This window comes from Terrapene carolina, unplaced genomic scaffold (assembly GCF_002925995.2).
Source record: "Terrapene carolina triunguis isolate 2854851 unplaced genomic scaffold, T_m_triunguis-2.0 Scaffold88, whole genome shotgun sequence".
Lineage (NCBI taxonomy): Eukaryota > Metazoa > Chordata > Testudines > Emydidae > Terrapene > Terrapene triunguis.
In genome coordinates, this window is record NW_020664439.1 from 51,247,175 (window position 1) to 51,262,794 (window position 15,620).

At 37.7% G+C, this 15,620-nt stretch overlaps 1 protein-coding gene across 13 annotated transcripts in view; it reads left to right on the forward strand.

Moving 5' to 3' along the window:
• The window catches only part of DLG1 (discs large MAGUK scaffold protein 1), a 371,668-nt gene that overhangs the window by 300,773 nt on the left and 55,275 nt on the right, over positions 1-15,620 (forward strand). For all 13 annotated transcript variants that reach the window (XM_026650152.2, XM_026650157.2, XM_026650147.2 and 10 more), the window contains 2 exons: positions 6,456-6,632; positions 13,947-14,016. In XM_026650152.2, coding sequence (XP_026505937.1) covers positions 6,456-6,632; positions 13,947-14,016 — 247 coding nt within the window. The remainder of the gene's footprint in view (positions 1-6,455; positions 6,633-13,946; positions 14,017-15,620) is intronic.

Here is a 15,620-nt window from a genome sequence, read left to right on the forward strand (position 1 = left end):
AAGATACCCAACTCAACCCATTTTCAATGACGTATTAACAAAATTTCCACCATCCGGAGGACCTGGAACTGGGAGCCCAGAGTAGGGACCAGTGAGTCCCCCCAGCCATGCTGCAGAGGGTGACACCATTGAAATTATGATTCTGTAGATTTTTGCAGATCAAATGACACTTCCCTTACCTTTCTAGCACACTCTTGCCAATAGAATGAGATTTTACTACATTATGCTCACCGCTATCCAGATATTTTTAAATAAGTCAGTTGTAAATAAAGACTCCCCGCTCCCCTCTTGCTTGTATTGAGCAAAGTCAGAGGGGGTTTTTTGGTCAACAGAGAATTAATTTTTCAAGTTATTTTTCTGTTATTTTCCCTTCAGGTGGTGCAGGATCAGGACCTTGTTTGGCTTTGAGAAATTAATATAGGATTAGTTTTATGAATTTTTGGGGGTAGTGTTGGTTATTGGTTGGCTTTTCTAACACAGAAAGACAATAAATAAATGAACAGAACAATGACTAGCTACCTTGGAATAAGAGCAGTTGGTTATTAGCTTTTGGACAAGATCTTGCTTTGCATTAATTGACTTCAACTACTTTTAGGAGATTAGTATTTATAGGTAATGTAATTCAAGATCTTTTTTTCAAATCCATACTGAAAATAAGCTTGATTTGAGGATATGCTGAAAATGCTTACAGTGACTGAAGACATATTGATTTTCATTCAAATGGCAGATCTGGTAGACAGCTTCATAGTTCCGATTGACTGACTGAATGTGTACACCTTGGTTCCCACACTAATACACAATTTTTCACCACAGTCACATTAGCTTGCATTATATTACCTATCCATCAGCCTTGGGAAAAGGAAAGCCTGGTCATCATTAAAAAATGCAGGTTTGTCTACAGCAGTGGTTTTCAACCTGTGGTTCATAGACCCCTGGGTCCGCAGACTGTGCCTATGATTTCCAAAGTGGTCTGCACCTCCATTCAAAATTTTTTAGGGGTTCGCAAATGGAAAAAGGTGGAAAACCACTGGTCGGCAGCATACTTGAATGAGACTAGACAATGGTTACATCTCAGAGTAGTAGGAAAGGTTGCAACTTTGAAATAGTAATGAGAAATACTAGCTAAATCCAGTGGGGAAGGGATCCTGGCACTAACGGGTGGGGAGGTATGTGTGGAAGGACCCTACAATTCCTTCCTCGGTATAGTTGCATGCCCCCTCATAGCTGGGTCTACCCATGTAGTCCCTAAGGATAAGTTGGATTCTTATTTAATGAGAGAAGGCATATAGTCACTTTCTCCCGGCTAATGCAGGACTCAGAAAATAGTCTCCCACTGATTGTTCCTCAGCAAAAATAGCCTAAAAGAAGCAATCCTTAAGGTATCCTGCAATACTGAAAAGGAATGGAACCAGATAGATGAAATGGGTATTTAAGAAAATCGACACCGTCCACTTGCAGCTTTCCAATATACACTTTACAATTGAAAACTTTATTAAAAACTTGGATAAATTATGTTGTTCAGAGCATGGCAAACTAAAGTTTCTATGAACTTTAAGTTGGAAAAACATCAGTTGCCATTCCTGATGCTGTCTTATGTTCTTTAATAATGTAAGCTAAAATAGAAGGATGTATTGCTCTTGTAAAGAGACTATTAGTCCTTAGTCTGAAATAGCCCAAACTTTCTGCAAAAGCCTGTTCTTTTATAGGGATTTTGGGGGAATATATATGTGTGTGTGTGTGTGTATATATATATATATATATATATATATATATATATATGGAGATATACCTATCTCATAGAAATGGAAGGGACCCTGAAAGGTCATCGAGTCCAGCCCGCTGCCTTCACTAGCAGGACCAAGTACTGATTTTTGCCCCAGATCCCTAAGTGGCCCCCTCAAGGATTGAACTCGCAACCCTAGGTTTAGCAGGCCAATGCTCAAACCACTCAGCTATCCTCCCCAAAGTTGATGGTACGTTCTCAGATGCCAAGAATGGGTAGGAAGAAGCTTTCTCTTTGTTCTTATTTACTGGTTGGCTGACTTTATCTGTTACTGTTTGATTGTTTACTGTCTCTTGACATTTTACTCCTCTTTAATCCTGTTATCTTCTTGGGAAGTGACCATATGGAGTAATGCCCAGCTCAGGGCTGCTAGAGAGCATAATTGTATAATAAAGCTAAAGCTTAGAAGTTAAAAGAAATGCTGGTAGAAATTATGGCTAACACTAACAGGAACTCTTACACGCTAAGTAGTTTTTCATCATGCATTAAAATAATCACATCAAAATACATGTAAAATAAATCGTTCATTATAGGAAGTATATAATGGAATGGGGCAATTTAATTTTAAGACAGAAAATAGTAAAAGATCAACATGTGTGCAGTGTTCTTCTCTAACAACAAAGTTACGCAAAGTAGAGTTCGAGGAATGAATGTGTAAGTTTATAGTTACATAATTTATAATTTTCAAAAGTTATTTGTGCAATCACTGAGCTATTTCAGAATTAAGAATCTGGCTTGTTGCAAATATTTATAGCGTCATTTGGCAAAAGAATTTGCTTTAATTTGAGATATCTTGAGTTATATATCCAAAGCTACACTGAGGAATTAAAGTGAAAGATCTTGTTTTAAAGCTGCCTGCATTTCAACAAACAGGCTGAAAACTCCATTTAAAGCTTAAAGCCTCAGTTTAATATTAAATATTAGAAACATGGACATGAAATATATCAGCACAGTAAATATTTACAAATATATAAACCATAACAATATGTGCACATTTTTCTTTATAGCTGATAGTTATATATCTTTCCCAATAAAGAATTGTGTACAGTCAACATGGTTATTCTGTTGGATACAGATAAATTGATCTCTAAATGAAAAATTGATGGTTCCTAGGTGGAAGTGATCACAATCTAATTTCATTTTCTGTGAGCAAATAGAATATAGTCCTACATTTGGTGCTTAAGGCCAAATTTCCACAGGTGAAATTATGAGCAAAATTCAATGAGAGGAAATATTTAAACATAAAAATGTGAATGATAATTGGAAATTAAAAATGATTAATTAAATATCCAAAAACCCCATAGTTCTTAAGTCTTTGATTAAAAAATAAATCCTGATTAAGATGGAATGTCAGGGCAGCGACAATTAATTTTAAAAAATTATATATATACCAAATGGGAAAATAAGGATGCTGATAGCAGTGAGTACAAATCAGCAGTTAGAAATGCTTACAGTTAGTAAGGGAAGCTAAAGATATCAGTGAAAAATCAGTGGCCAGTACGATTAACAACAATAAGGAGGAATTATTTAAATAGATTGGGAACAAACAAAATCCTAGCAGTGGTATAGGTCTGATACTAGACTCAATCCTGATGCAAAAAATGCATAATTATTCAACAAATATTTCTGTTCTGAGCTCAGAAGGAGGAGGATGTGTTCATATATTATAGTGGTAAGGAAATGCTTTCTATTCTGTCAGTCATTAAGGACAATATTAAATTTAGATTGTAAGCTCTTTGGGGCAGGGGACTGTCTTTTTATTCTATATTTGTACCGCTCCTGGTCCATGACTGGGCTCTTATGCACTATGGTGATACAAACAATAAATAATAATAAAGTAACTGTTAAACATTTTTAAATCCACAAGACTGGATAACTTACACTGATGATTATTAAGAAAATTGGCTGAGGAGCTCTCTGAACACTTAAAGTTGATTTTTTTTTTTAAACAAATCTTGGAACAATCATGAAGTTCTGGAGGACTGGATAAAAGCCAGTGTTGTGCCAATTTAAAAGGGAAATTGGGATGCTCCAAGAAATTTTTAGTCTGGTTAGCCTGCCTTCCGTCCTAGGAAACATCATAGAAAGGCTGGTATGGAATGCTCTCAGTACAGAATTAAAAGATAGTAATGTTAATGCCATATTGATGAATGCCAATACCCAATCAACATGGGTTTATGGAAAGCACACTCTTTGTGGACATAATATACTTATACTTCTGTACGCATTTCGCTTTGTCCTCCATAACATTCTTATGTATATATATAAAATAATTAGCATAATATATATAAAATAATTAGCATAATACAAAATCAGTGTGGTGCATATTAAATAGATTTCAAATTTCTTAACTAATTGATCTCAAAAAGTAATTATAAATGGAGAGTAGTCATCCAGTAGTGATGTTTGTGGTGGGGTCCTAGAGGTATCTGTTCTTGGCCCATGGTATTTAATATTTTTATCTATGATCTGGAATAAAATATAAAATCAGTGCTGGTAAAATCTGTAGATGATACAAACATGGGTAGAGTGGTAAATATTGATGGGGCCACGTCATTATACTGACCAACCTGGATCAGTTAATAAGGTGGGCTTATTTGAACAACATGCATTTTAACAAAGCCAAATGGAAGTCCAGGAACAAAGAATGTAGGTCACACTTTTGGGAATGTACCCTTGTAAAGAGTGACTGAAAAGGTCTTGGGTCACAGCAGATAACCAATTGAACATGCAATGTGGTAATTATGACCCTTGGATGTAGCAGAAAAAGGCATTATGTGATCCAGTGGTTGGAAGCTGAAGCTGAAAAATTCAGACTAGAAATATGGTATAATGAACCTTCTCATCAACTTACAGGGGTGCTTCCCAAGGGGTACCCAGGGTTGTGAAGCACCTTACTAGCATCTGCCTTTAGTGTGAGGAAGCCTTCTCTGTGCCTGCTAGGGTTCTGCTCCCCATCTCCACAAGCCACTGGCAACATGAGCAGTCCCCTTTAGGCTACACAGGCCCAGCTGTCTCTCTACAAGTTAGCAGCAGGCACACTTCAACTCCCAAGCTGTCTGAGCATCACACTGGAGTGTCCAGTCCCTGATCCACTGGACACTCACAGATTCGCTGCTTCCAAAGAAACAGTATACCCCAGCTTACCCGTTCCACCTCAGATAACCGCTCCGCTTAACACAGAGCACTTTGGTTTGCTTAATACAGGTTTATTTAACAAAGCGTAGAGATTCAAGTAATAGCAAGTAGAAGTATTGGAAACAAATGGTTATCTATTAAATAAAATCATAACTTGCATTCTAGAGCCTAGACTTAATTAACAAAATACTCTCATGTCTAGTAAAGTATTTCTCACCAGCGCTTCACAGACAGGCTGTCTGTGGCCCTTTTTTCATGGGACAGCCACACTTTTAGCTTGCCTCCTGGGTGAAGGATAACATCTTGTCCCCTGTCCACTTTTTTTATGCAGTTACAGGCTATTGTCTCTTAACCCTCTTCCAAGACTTATCTTGGGGTTCCTTTGTCGTTGTAAACAGTCCGGTTAGTAAACATAGCCTGTCTCCATGGATGTCCATTTTTCTGTATGTTGATTGAGTTAGCCGAGAGACTTGCCTTGACTCAGGTGACAAGCTGTACCTCAACAGGGTTGGAACCTAATATTTTACATTTTACATCTCTCTTAAAGTATTTCCCTTAGAAACATCTTGCAATAATTATGACAACCAGTGGGCTACTGGCCCTTGCTAGAGATCTCATATGCCACCCTTTTGTGAACTGCTATGAAGATATCAGACCCTGGTGATCTATGCAAAACCCTATGGACCCCAGAGCCTCTGCCTGTTGTCACCTGGAAGTCCCTGGGTCACACTTATGTAGGGATGTTATGGATTCTCCATCACTTGAAGTCTTTAAATCAGGATTGGATCTCTTCTTAAAAGATATGCTATAGTTCAACCTAAAGTTATGAACTTACTTTAAAAATCACTGAGGTTTTTTGCCCAGTGTAATGAAGGAACTCAGACTAGTTGATCATAATCCCTTCTAGCCTTAAAATGCATGAATTTATGTGAAGTGTCACCAGAGAAGTGATAAGATTCCCCCAAATAGACCATGCATTAGAATTGCCAACCCCATGCATTCAAAAATCATGAGTCCGGCTTCAGAAAATTGAGAGATTAGCTTTAAAAATAATGAGATTTAAGACAAATATTTGTGGTTCTTCTAATTTAATTTTTGGTGTTTGAGCCTTTAGGTTGTACTCAGGTCATATTTTCAACCTTTTCCTCCACAGTCACAAGTTCTAGGAACTTACTTTTCTTTTTAACGAAAGCTAAGGTTTTCACTTACTCACTTGGCTCCAGGGTTGTGGCTTTAAATAAAACACCAAGCATCATGAGACTTGTGATTAAGCTGTTCTATCCATATCTATCTTAATTGACTTATTTGAGAGCAACTACTATGACTCAGTACAGGGCCAACCAAAAATTCTGCATTCAGTAAAAAATTACAATAATTCAGTAGTCCTGTTTTATAAAGATATTCAAAACCAAAAAAGTAATTTAAAATGGACTCTTCTGAGTGACTTGTTTATTGGAAAATATGAGGTTTCTTCAGACTCGTCTGTTTTGTGCCTGCCAGTCCTCTATACTTAATGATTTTTTTCTGAATTTAGAGCTCTCTTTGACTACGACAAGACTAAAGACAGTGGCCTTCCCAGTCAGGGACTGAACTTCAAATTTGGCGACATCCTCCATGTCATTAATGCTTCTGATGATGAGTGGTGGCAGGCACGGCAGGTGACACCAGATGGAGAAAGTGATGAAACTGGAGTGATTCCGAGCAAACGGAGGTATATTTCATGGTATTTGTTCAGTCTGAGATATTTGCCATTGAAATAGTGGTTGTATTCATGCACAAATTAAGTAGTGTGTCATGTCAATTTAATGGTCCCTCATCCGCTCCTCCAAAGTGTTTTTATGAGAAACTGGAAGAGTATGCCAGTCAGCACTACACTAGATTATTACATATTAGTAAGAGACATTTGCAGCCTCCGGGTTAAAGCACATGGCTGAAGACAGGAGACCTGGGTTCTATTCCCAACTCTCACTTTGTGAATGTCACTTAACCTCTTTGTGCTGCCGTTAAAAGTGGGTTTAATCGTGCTTCATTTCCCTTAACTGCTTTGACATCTACAAATTAAAAAGTAGAAAGTAATACTGTTTCTTATGGAGTTATTGGTCATGACTCCAGAGTTAGTCAAGTCAGAAGTTTTAAATTTAACAAGAGTTTAACGGTGTTGGGACTCGAAGGCCTGGGACAGACTGCCTGCTCTCTCCCTGAGCAGCCTTTTTATATGGCCGAGCCTGTCCCTGATTGGCTGTCTCCAATAAGCCCTTTTCCTACTGGCTCTTAGTCTGCGCAGGCCCACTGGCCTGCTGCAGCCCCCTCTAACATGGAAGTGGGGCAGATGCCCCACTACAAAGAGCTTTAAGCCTTTATTTTGTGAAAATCTCAATAAAATGACCAAAAAATGAAACATAGTAAACTTTGTGTACTATTTTAATTTTTCATGGTGGTTTGATGAAAATTGGGATGATACAGAAAAAAATAGTAATTCTAAATTGACCCTTTTTCAAAGTTTTTCTTACGATTTGTTTTTTGGGGGGTTGGGGAGGAGGGGAAGATATCCTTTGCAAGAAATGTATCACTCTGATATCTATGCAATGCTCAAAATGTTGCGCCTTGTGTGCTGAATAATACAATATAATTTATATTGAAGGTATTTATCTGTGACATGAGTTTTAACTTTTTCTCAATAACTGAAAAGAAATCAAGCGGCATCTGGTATATTTAGCAGTGATGATGTAACGTATCCACTTTGAGAGGGAAAGAGATGTCTGGAGGAAAGTTAATTGAGCTGGGAAACAGGCGCCCATGAGTTCAAAATCTCAGACAGTGTTTTTTTCCCATGCACCTCATCAATCTTATTATTTCCAAGACCCTTAACCCCAACCCTAGAAAGCAATTGTGTCACCCCATTGAGAGAGGTTACATAGAGTTGCTGTAGGCACAGTCAAGATTAGAACCCAATGGTGAAAATCCTGTCCATATTGAAATCAGTGGCAAAATTCCCATTGGCACCCATATGGCCCGGATTCCACGAGAGGCATCTAATATGGTAGACTCAAATCTTCTCTCTTAGGCCAAACTCCTTTTCAGATTATCCGATTTCTGACCACTAACCCACTATCTTCTCCCAGAGCCAAGGCTAGAAACCAGGATTCATGCTCTATAGTATGCTATGCTGTCTCCCAAGCAGTTGTGGCACCCAGTTGGAAGCTTTGTATCACACCCTCCCTCCTCTGATGGCTGAACTAAATACAGACTAGCAATTACTCCTGTAGCTCAAGTGCTAGAGAGCTGGCTGATGACTCAAGTGCAGGTGACTTTGTTTTTCAAGTTTTCTGTTTTAAAACAACTGGTTTATTTAATTCACACTATAAGAAAACATCCTGTAGCACACATTAGTAATTAAAGAATTATTATAATCTGTAAATAATGGCCTGCCACACCAAAATACAGGTGAAAAATACATTTGTATGACTAAAAAGAATATCCAAAGTTGTTGTTATCAATGCTAATGTAGATTTTGGAAGAGGTGTTAAATCTCAGCCTTCAGGGTTTAAGACAATATTTAACTAAAGGGATTAGAAGATCTAATACAGACTGTAGATTATCTCACATTTGCCTAAAGTGAGGTTTCTTGCACCCCTCTGGTTCTGGGTACTGTTAGAGGCGGGATAGTGGACAGATGAACCATGGTTCTGGTCCAATATGGCAAAACCTATATTGCTGTGTAGGTGTTTCACAATCCAGCCATTTGTCATTTTTGATGTTGGTATCTGCCTATTAAAATATATAACTTCTATGTATGAACGGGCATTTTTACTGTATTAGAAATTTGGGCCCTAGTCCTGCTGTTGAATTCATGTTGGTCCCATTGTAAGATTGGGGCTTTATTCTGTTTCACAGCTTCTTAGGTTGGAGGTTGGAGTCTTATAACAAATGTATCAGTCGGTTATGGAAGTGTGATCTTACATGGTTTTACTGAAAGAAATTAAAAAGAGGCCAGCCCAAATTGTGGGGCAGGAAGGCTAAGCCACATCCCATTTGAAATCACTGTACCTGTCAGCCACTGGCTACTTCTCCTTGTTGGAAGACAAGCAATGGCAAAGAGTGGGATTGGCCAGCAGGCAGTATAGGAGGCCCGTAAAAGGCAGTATGGGGCAGAAGCAGGCCTCTTCTTGCTCCATCCCACCCTCGCTATCCCTTTGGCTAATCATTTGAACAGCTACAGACAGGGTGGATGTGATTTAAATCAAATTGATTTAAATCATGCTTTAAATCACTAGTTAGGAAGACTCAATGTAATCATGGATTTCTACATAAAAGCGCATTCTTGCTGGTTAAAAAAACAACAAGGAATCCAGTGGCACCTTAAAGACTAACCGATTTATTTGGGCATAAGCTTTTGTCGGTAAAAAACCCACTTCTTCAGATGTATGGAGTGAAAATTACAAATGCAGGCATTATTATACTGACACATGAAGAGAAGGGAGTTACCTTACAAGTGGAGAACCAGTGTTGTCAGGGCCAATTCAATCAGGGTGGATGTAGTCTACTCCTAATAATTGATGAGGAGGTGTCAATACCAGGAGAGGGAAAGTTGCTTTTGTAGTGAGCCAGTCACTATTCAAGCCCAAATTAATGGTGTTACATTTGCAAATGAATTTTAGTTCTGCAGTTTCTCTTTGAAGTCTGTTTTTGAAGTTTTTTTGTTCAAGTATGACTACTTTTAAATCTGTTATAGAATGTCCAGGGAGATTGAAGTGTTCTCCTACTGGCTTTTGTATGTTACCATTCCTAATGTCCAATTTGCGTCCATTTATTCTTTTATATAGAGACTGTCCGGTTTGGCCAATGTACATGGCAGAGGGGCATTGCTGGCACATGATTCTTGTTGGTTGTTATAACCTCAATACTTCACAACTCAGAGATAGATGTAGGTTTCATTTTTAGAAGGTACACACTATACATTTTTAAAGTGATTTATTTTGAAAACTTTTCAGATTAGTTTTACAACTGTATCACAAAATGAATGATTGTTTGGTAATTTCATTTACCAAAGGTAATTGAAGCAGATAGTTCACCTCCCAATGACTTCATAAATATCTCCAATTCAACAGGTTAATCATTAATATTTGGAGGATTTTCTTGTCATGCTGTATTAAGAGGAGAACATCACCAGACAGACATTTAAATTGTTTTATTTAACTTAAACAACAGCATTATGTATTCTGGATTTTTTTCTTCAACAGCAGACAGAGAATATTTTAACAAAACAAGCACATGCATTTTTGAATTTAGTTAAACATTCATGGTTTTTTTAAAATCAGGTTTGTTTTTGTTCAAATTGCTTTTAACTAAAATAGTTAAATGAAATATTTTTTTAAAAAGCAAAAATTAAATCGACTATGTCAGCCAGGTCAACATGAGAAACTTAAAATATTGGCTTCTGCAGCTAATTCAGTCGTCTTCACCTTCATTTTCCTGTTTGTTCATAATCTGGAAAAGAAAAACAAGCTTTCCTGCTTTTTCAGGTCCCAAACGATTTCTCAATTTGGAATGAATTAGTCCAAAGGAAGAAAATATTCTTTCTGCACCGGCAGAAGAAGCTACTGCTGTTAAAATTAGATTATCACTTCAACAGTCTCTGAATCCAAATGCTTAAGTGACTTCCACCAGTTCACTGGTGTGACTTTCTTTGAAACATCATCAGCAAACATATATTTCTTGAATGGTTCACCCTTAGCTCTGAAGTTTAGGATAGTAGGCATTATGGAGGGATGATAGTTGGATGTCCATGTCGTAGCCAACTCCTCTTCTTCAGCAGTTAAGGTTTGACCCTGGTACCGAGTATTGAGAATATCTGCAAGAAAATGAGCTGGAGACAGTGCTTGTCCCATTCGTTTTTTTTAATGCTTGTAATTTAACTCTGTCATTGCATATTTCTCTTTTTAAGAGCTCACTCAGTTCCTTCCATATTTCAACAGCATCAGCAATAAAACAGCTATTTCCCTGCATTTTGTTCAAGGCTACAGAAACAGGCTTCAGGGTACTCAGCATGTGTTCAACATTTCTCTTAAGCCCAATGTTGAGAACTTTGGCTGTGACAGTGCCATTGATTTCTTCACGATTTTGTTCACAAACTGTCATCAATTAGCCCAGTTCTTGATATAGTGCTCAAAACAGTCCACTACTGAGTTCCATCGCACGTCTTGTGAGAGAGTTAGCTTGGTTCCTCCCACTTTTTTCAGAGCAGCTGCTGCAAAGTGGTTGTTACGGAAGTATTTTGCAATTTCAACAACATTAGCCTCTATTTCTGGAACACTGAAGTCTTTGGCTAGGAGGTGCATCAAATGAGCACTGCAACCGTATGTTATTAGCTTGGGACTCTCTTCTAAATAATTTCTTCTCATCTTGGATACATTTGCAGCATTGTCTGTGACCAAGCTGCATACTAGACATTTGAACTTTTTTTCACAGTTTGTTACAGCTTTTACTACTACTTCTTGTAAGTATTCCGCTGTGTGTGCATTTCCTAATGTATCAATTGTTTCTGTAAGGAAGACATTCCCGTCTTCTGTTGTCACACAAGCACATACAACAGGAGCATTGTAGACATTGCTCCACCCATCAAGACTCAGGTTAACAATTTCACCCTCTAGACCTTTTGCACACTGCTCAATTTCTTTCATACACTTTATCCAGCAATTTTCCTGCGACATCTGTACTGTATCCTGGGTGGACTGTATCCTGGTCTTAATGACTGAACCATGTTAAAGAAGTGTGGGTTCTCAATCATACGGAAAGGAGAGTTTGTTGCATAAACAAACCGGGCAATTTTTTCATCAATTATCTCTTTTTGTAATCTGCTTGTTCTTATCACAAACTTATCTATGGTTGTTTCTGGACGATGGAGATTTTTTTTTCTTTTTGCTACAGGTGATATACTGTGGCTATGTGACATACATGGTGTGACTGAAATACTATCATTGGCAGATAACTCTGAAACTATAGAAAATGATGGTGATCTTGAAGGTGGATAGTCTTCAGAATCCTGTATGTTGAGGATGGATTCTCCTAAACAAAATAAGTCAATGCAGTTATTTAATTATTATTACCATACTGCTCATTTAGGTATTACTCATTGCATTCATTGACAGTCAGTACTACTTTAAAGGTGAAATTGTAAAAGGAAGATCTGCCTTTTTCAGCTATTTCTTTTTTTATCACAACTATATTCTTTGCTCAAACATGAGAATTCAAGAATAGTCCAGAAGGAAGACAGGCAGTCCTTAAGAAAGAAGTATGAAATAAAAAAATTTACCAACCTGAAGATCCTGCATGTTCAGACATGTTCCTTTCATCATCTTCAACGCAGCTTCCTCCTGAGAAGGAACACTTCTCATGATGTTGTTTCATTCAGGCAACCAGGCCTTGCATTTCTTTGTTGCACCATTTGCATTTGACACGCATGCCTGTCTTACCCACAGGTAGAGGAACTTCATTAAAATATTCCCACACTGGGTTTCTCTTACGGCTTGCTGCTATTATAGATTTTCTCTTCTAGTGAGAGAATGGTATGGTAGATCTCAAATCAATGAAGGCTACACTCAGAAAGACCTCAAGACTTCTGGAATATGCTGCTCAAACAGTTTCACTTTTGTTTCTACTGCCTGTCCCTCCCTTCTCACATTTATCTCCAGACTTTTTCTCCTTGTCCAGATCTATTCCATCCCCAACAATCTTCTAATCAATGAACTTTTTTGAAACTTTGCACTTTTAGAAAGAGGTAAGGGATTGACTCTGTGTATACAAATTTGCAGAGGGACAATAGGGTTGAGGTCTGTTATTTCTCACCTCTATATAATATTTATCTATCTTAAAACATTTTTGCTGTTAACAAGCAGGTTATCTCTGGAGACCCAAATCCACAGTTTGAGAACTTCAAAGCTAAGCATCACTGAGTCCCATTGGGTAGATAGAAAGATTAACCTAAATAATATATACAGAAGCCACTGGAACCCCATAAGTATTGGTCCCTAATCCATGAACTACTGGAACTCATTTACAAAACTTTTCTTAAACATTACATGAATATATTGTCTCATACTATAGAATTAGAATTTATAATCCCTATTCCATGATGAGATATCTTTGAGCTATAATGTATCTTTATTAAAACAGTCTTTAAATAGGTTTTTTCCTCCAAAAATATTTTATAAAAAAAAATTAAATAAAAAAAAATCTGATTTTTTTTTTTAAAATCATTGATTTTTATCGACCCTGGCTATGGGCCTGAGTTAGTCCTGGGAAATAACAGGATGCTCTGGATTTGGGTATCAAAAGTGAAGGAAGGAAAGTGACAGCTCAGCATAGCTGTTGCTTTCCTTCATTTAGCTCTGTTGCCTGGACAGAGTGCCTTAAGTTTCCTTGTTTAAACTAAAGAATAATAAGAAAGTTGTGGCCTCATAGCCAAAAGATTCTAATTTGTCTCTGTCCTTATTGGATCCCTGCCATTCAGAATCTACAGCAGGGGTAGGCAACCTATGGCACATGTGCCGATTTTCAGTGGCACTCACACTGCCCGGGTCCTGGCCACCAGTCCAGGGGGCTCTGCATTTTAATTTAATTTTAAATGAAGCTTCTAAACATTTTGAAACCTTATTTACTTTACATACAACAATGGTTTAGTTATATATGATAAACTTCTAGAAAGAGACCTTCTAGAAAGGTTAAAATGTATTACTGGCACGCGAAACCTTAAATTAGAGTGAATAAATGAAGACTCGGCACACCACTTAAGGTTGCAGACCCCTGATCTACAGTATATTGTTTGAGAATTAAAATTAATTTTTCTCATATTGCCCTGTGCAGACTGAATATGTGTATGTGTGCACATCTCATCCCATCATGCTGCAAGCACATCTTCAACAGATGATTAGAATATGAAAGCTGTAGTATTTTATAGCATTAGGATTGGCAGTATAAGGATCACGTTGAGAGAGTAACATTTTTCCCTTTTGCATTTTTCATACAGGGTTGAGAAGAAAGAAAGAGCCCGCTTAAAGACAGTGAAATTTAATTCCAAAATGAGAGGAGATAAAGGGGTGAGTTTATGAAATGTTAATTATTTTTTTCATGAATATGGGTGGTAACATGCTTGAATGGCTTATGTATGTGGATTTAACTTTACTTATTTAATTATAACAGTTAAAAATTAAAACGTCTGTCAGACAAAACCAGTTCATTCTAAAAATTATAATTTAACAAATGGTAATTTTTAGGGCTGTCAAGCGATTAAAAAATTAATCGCACGATTAATTGCACTGTTAGTAATAGAAAACCATTTATTTAAATATTTTTGGATGTTTTCTACATTTTCAAATATATTGATTTCAATTACAACACAGAATACAAAGTGTACAGTGCTCACATTATATTTATTTTTGATTACAAGTATTTGCACAGTAAAAAAAACCAAAGAAATAGTATTTTTCAATTCACCTAATACAAGTACTGTAATGCAATCTCTTTATCATGAAAGTTGAACTTACAAATGTAGAATTATGTACAAAAAAACCTGCATTCAAAAATAAAACAATGTAAAATTTTAGCGCCTGCAAGTCCACTCAGTCCTACTTCTTGTTCAGTCAATCATTCAGACAAACAAGTTTGTTTACATTTGCAGGAAATAATGCTGCCTGCTTCTTGTTTACAATGTCACCTGAAAATGAGAACAGGCGTTCTCGTGGCACTGTTGTAGCTGGTGTCGCAAGATATTCATAGATTCATAGATTCTAGGACTGGAAGGGACCTCGAGAGGTCATCGAGTCCAGTCCCCTGCCCTCATGGCAGGACCAAATACTGTCTAGACCATCCCTGATAGACATTTATCTAACCTACTCTTAAATATCTCCAGAGATGGAGATTCCACAACCTCCCTAGGCAATTTATTCCAGTGTTTAACCACCCTGACAGTTAGGAACCTTTTCCTAATGGGGGGAGGGATAGCTCAGTGGTTTGAGCATTGGCCTGCTAAACCCAGGGTTGTGAGTTCAATCCTTGAGGGGGCCACTTAGGGATCTGGGGCAAAATCAGTACTTGGTCCTGCTAGTGAAGGCAGGGGGCTGGACTCAATGACCTTTCAAGGTCCCTTCCAGTTCTAGGAGATAGGATATCTCCATTAATTTATTTATATAACCTAAACCTCCCTTGCTGCAGTTTAAGCCCATTGCTTCTTGTTCTATCCTTAGAGGCTAAGGTGAACAAGTTTTCTCCCTCCTCCTTATGACACCCTTTTAGATACCTGAAAACTGCTATCATGTCCCCTCTCAGTCTTCTCTTTTCCAAACTAAACAAACCCAATTCTTTCAGCCTTCCTTCATAGGTCATGTTCTCAAGACCTTTAATCATTCTTGTTGTTCTTCTCTGGACCCTCTCCAATTTCTCCACATCGTTCTTGAAATGCGGTGCCCAGAACTGGACACAATACTCCAGTTGAGGCCTAACCAGCGCAGAGTAGAGCGGAAGAATGACTTCTCGTGTCTTGCTCACAACACACATGTTAATACATCCCAGAATCATGTTTGCTTTTTTTGCAACAGCATCACACTGTTGACTCATATTTAGCTTGTGGTCCACTATAACCCCTAGATCCCTTTCTGCGGTACTCCTTCCTAGACAGTCTCTTCCCATTCTGTATGTGTGAAAC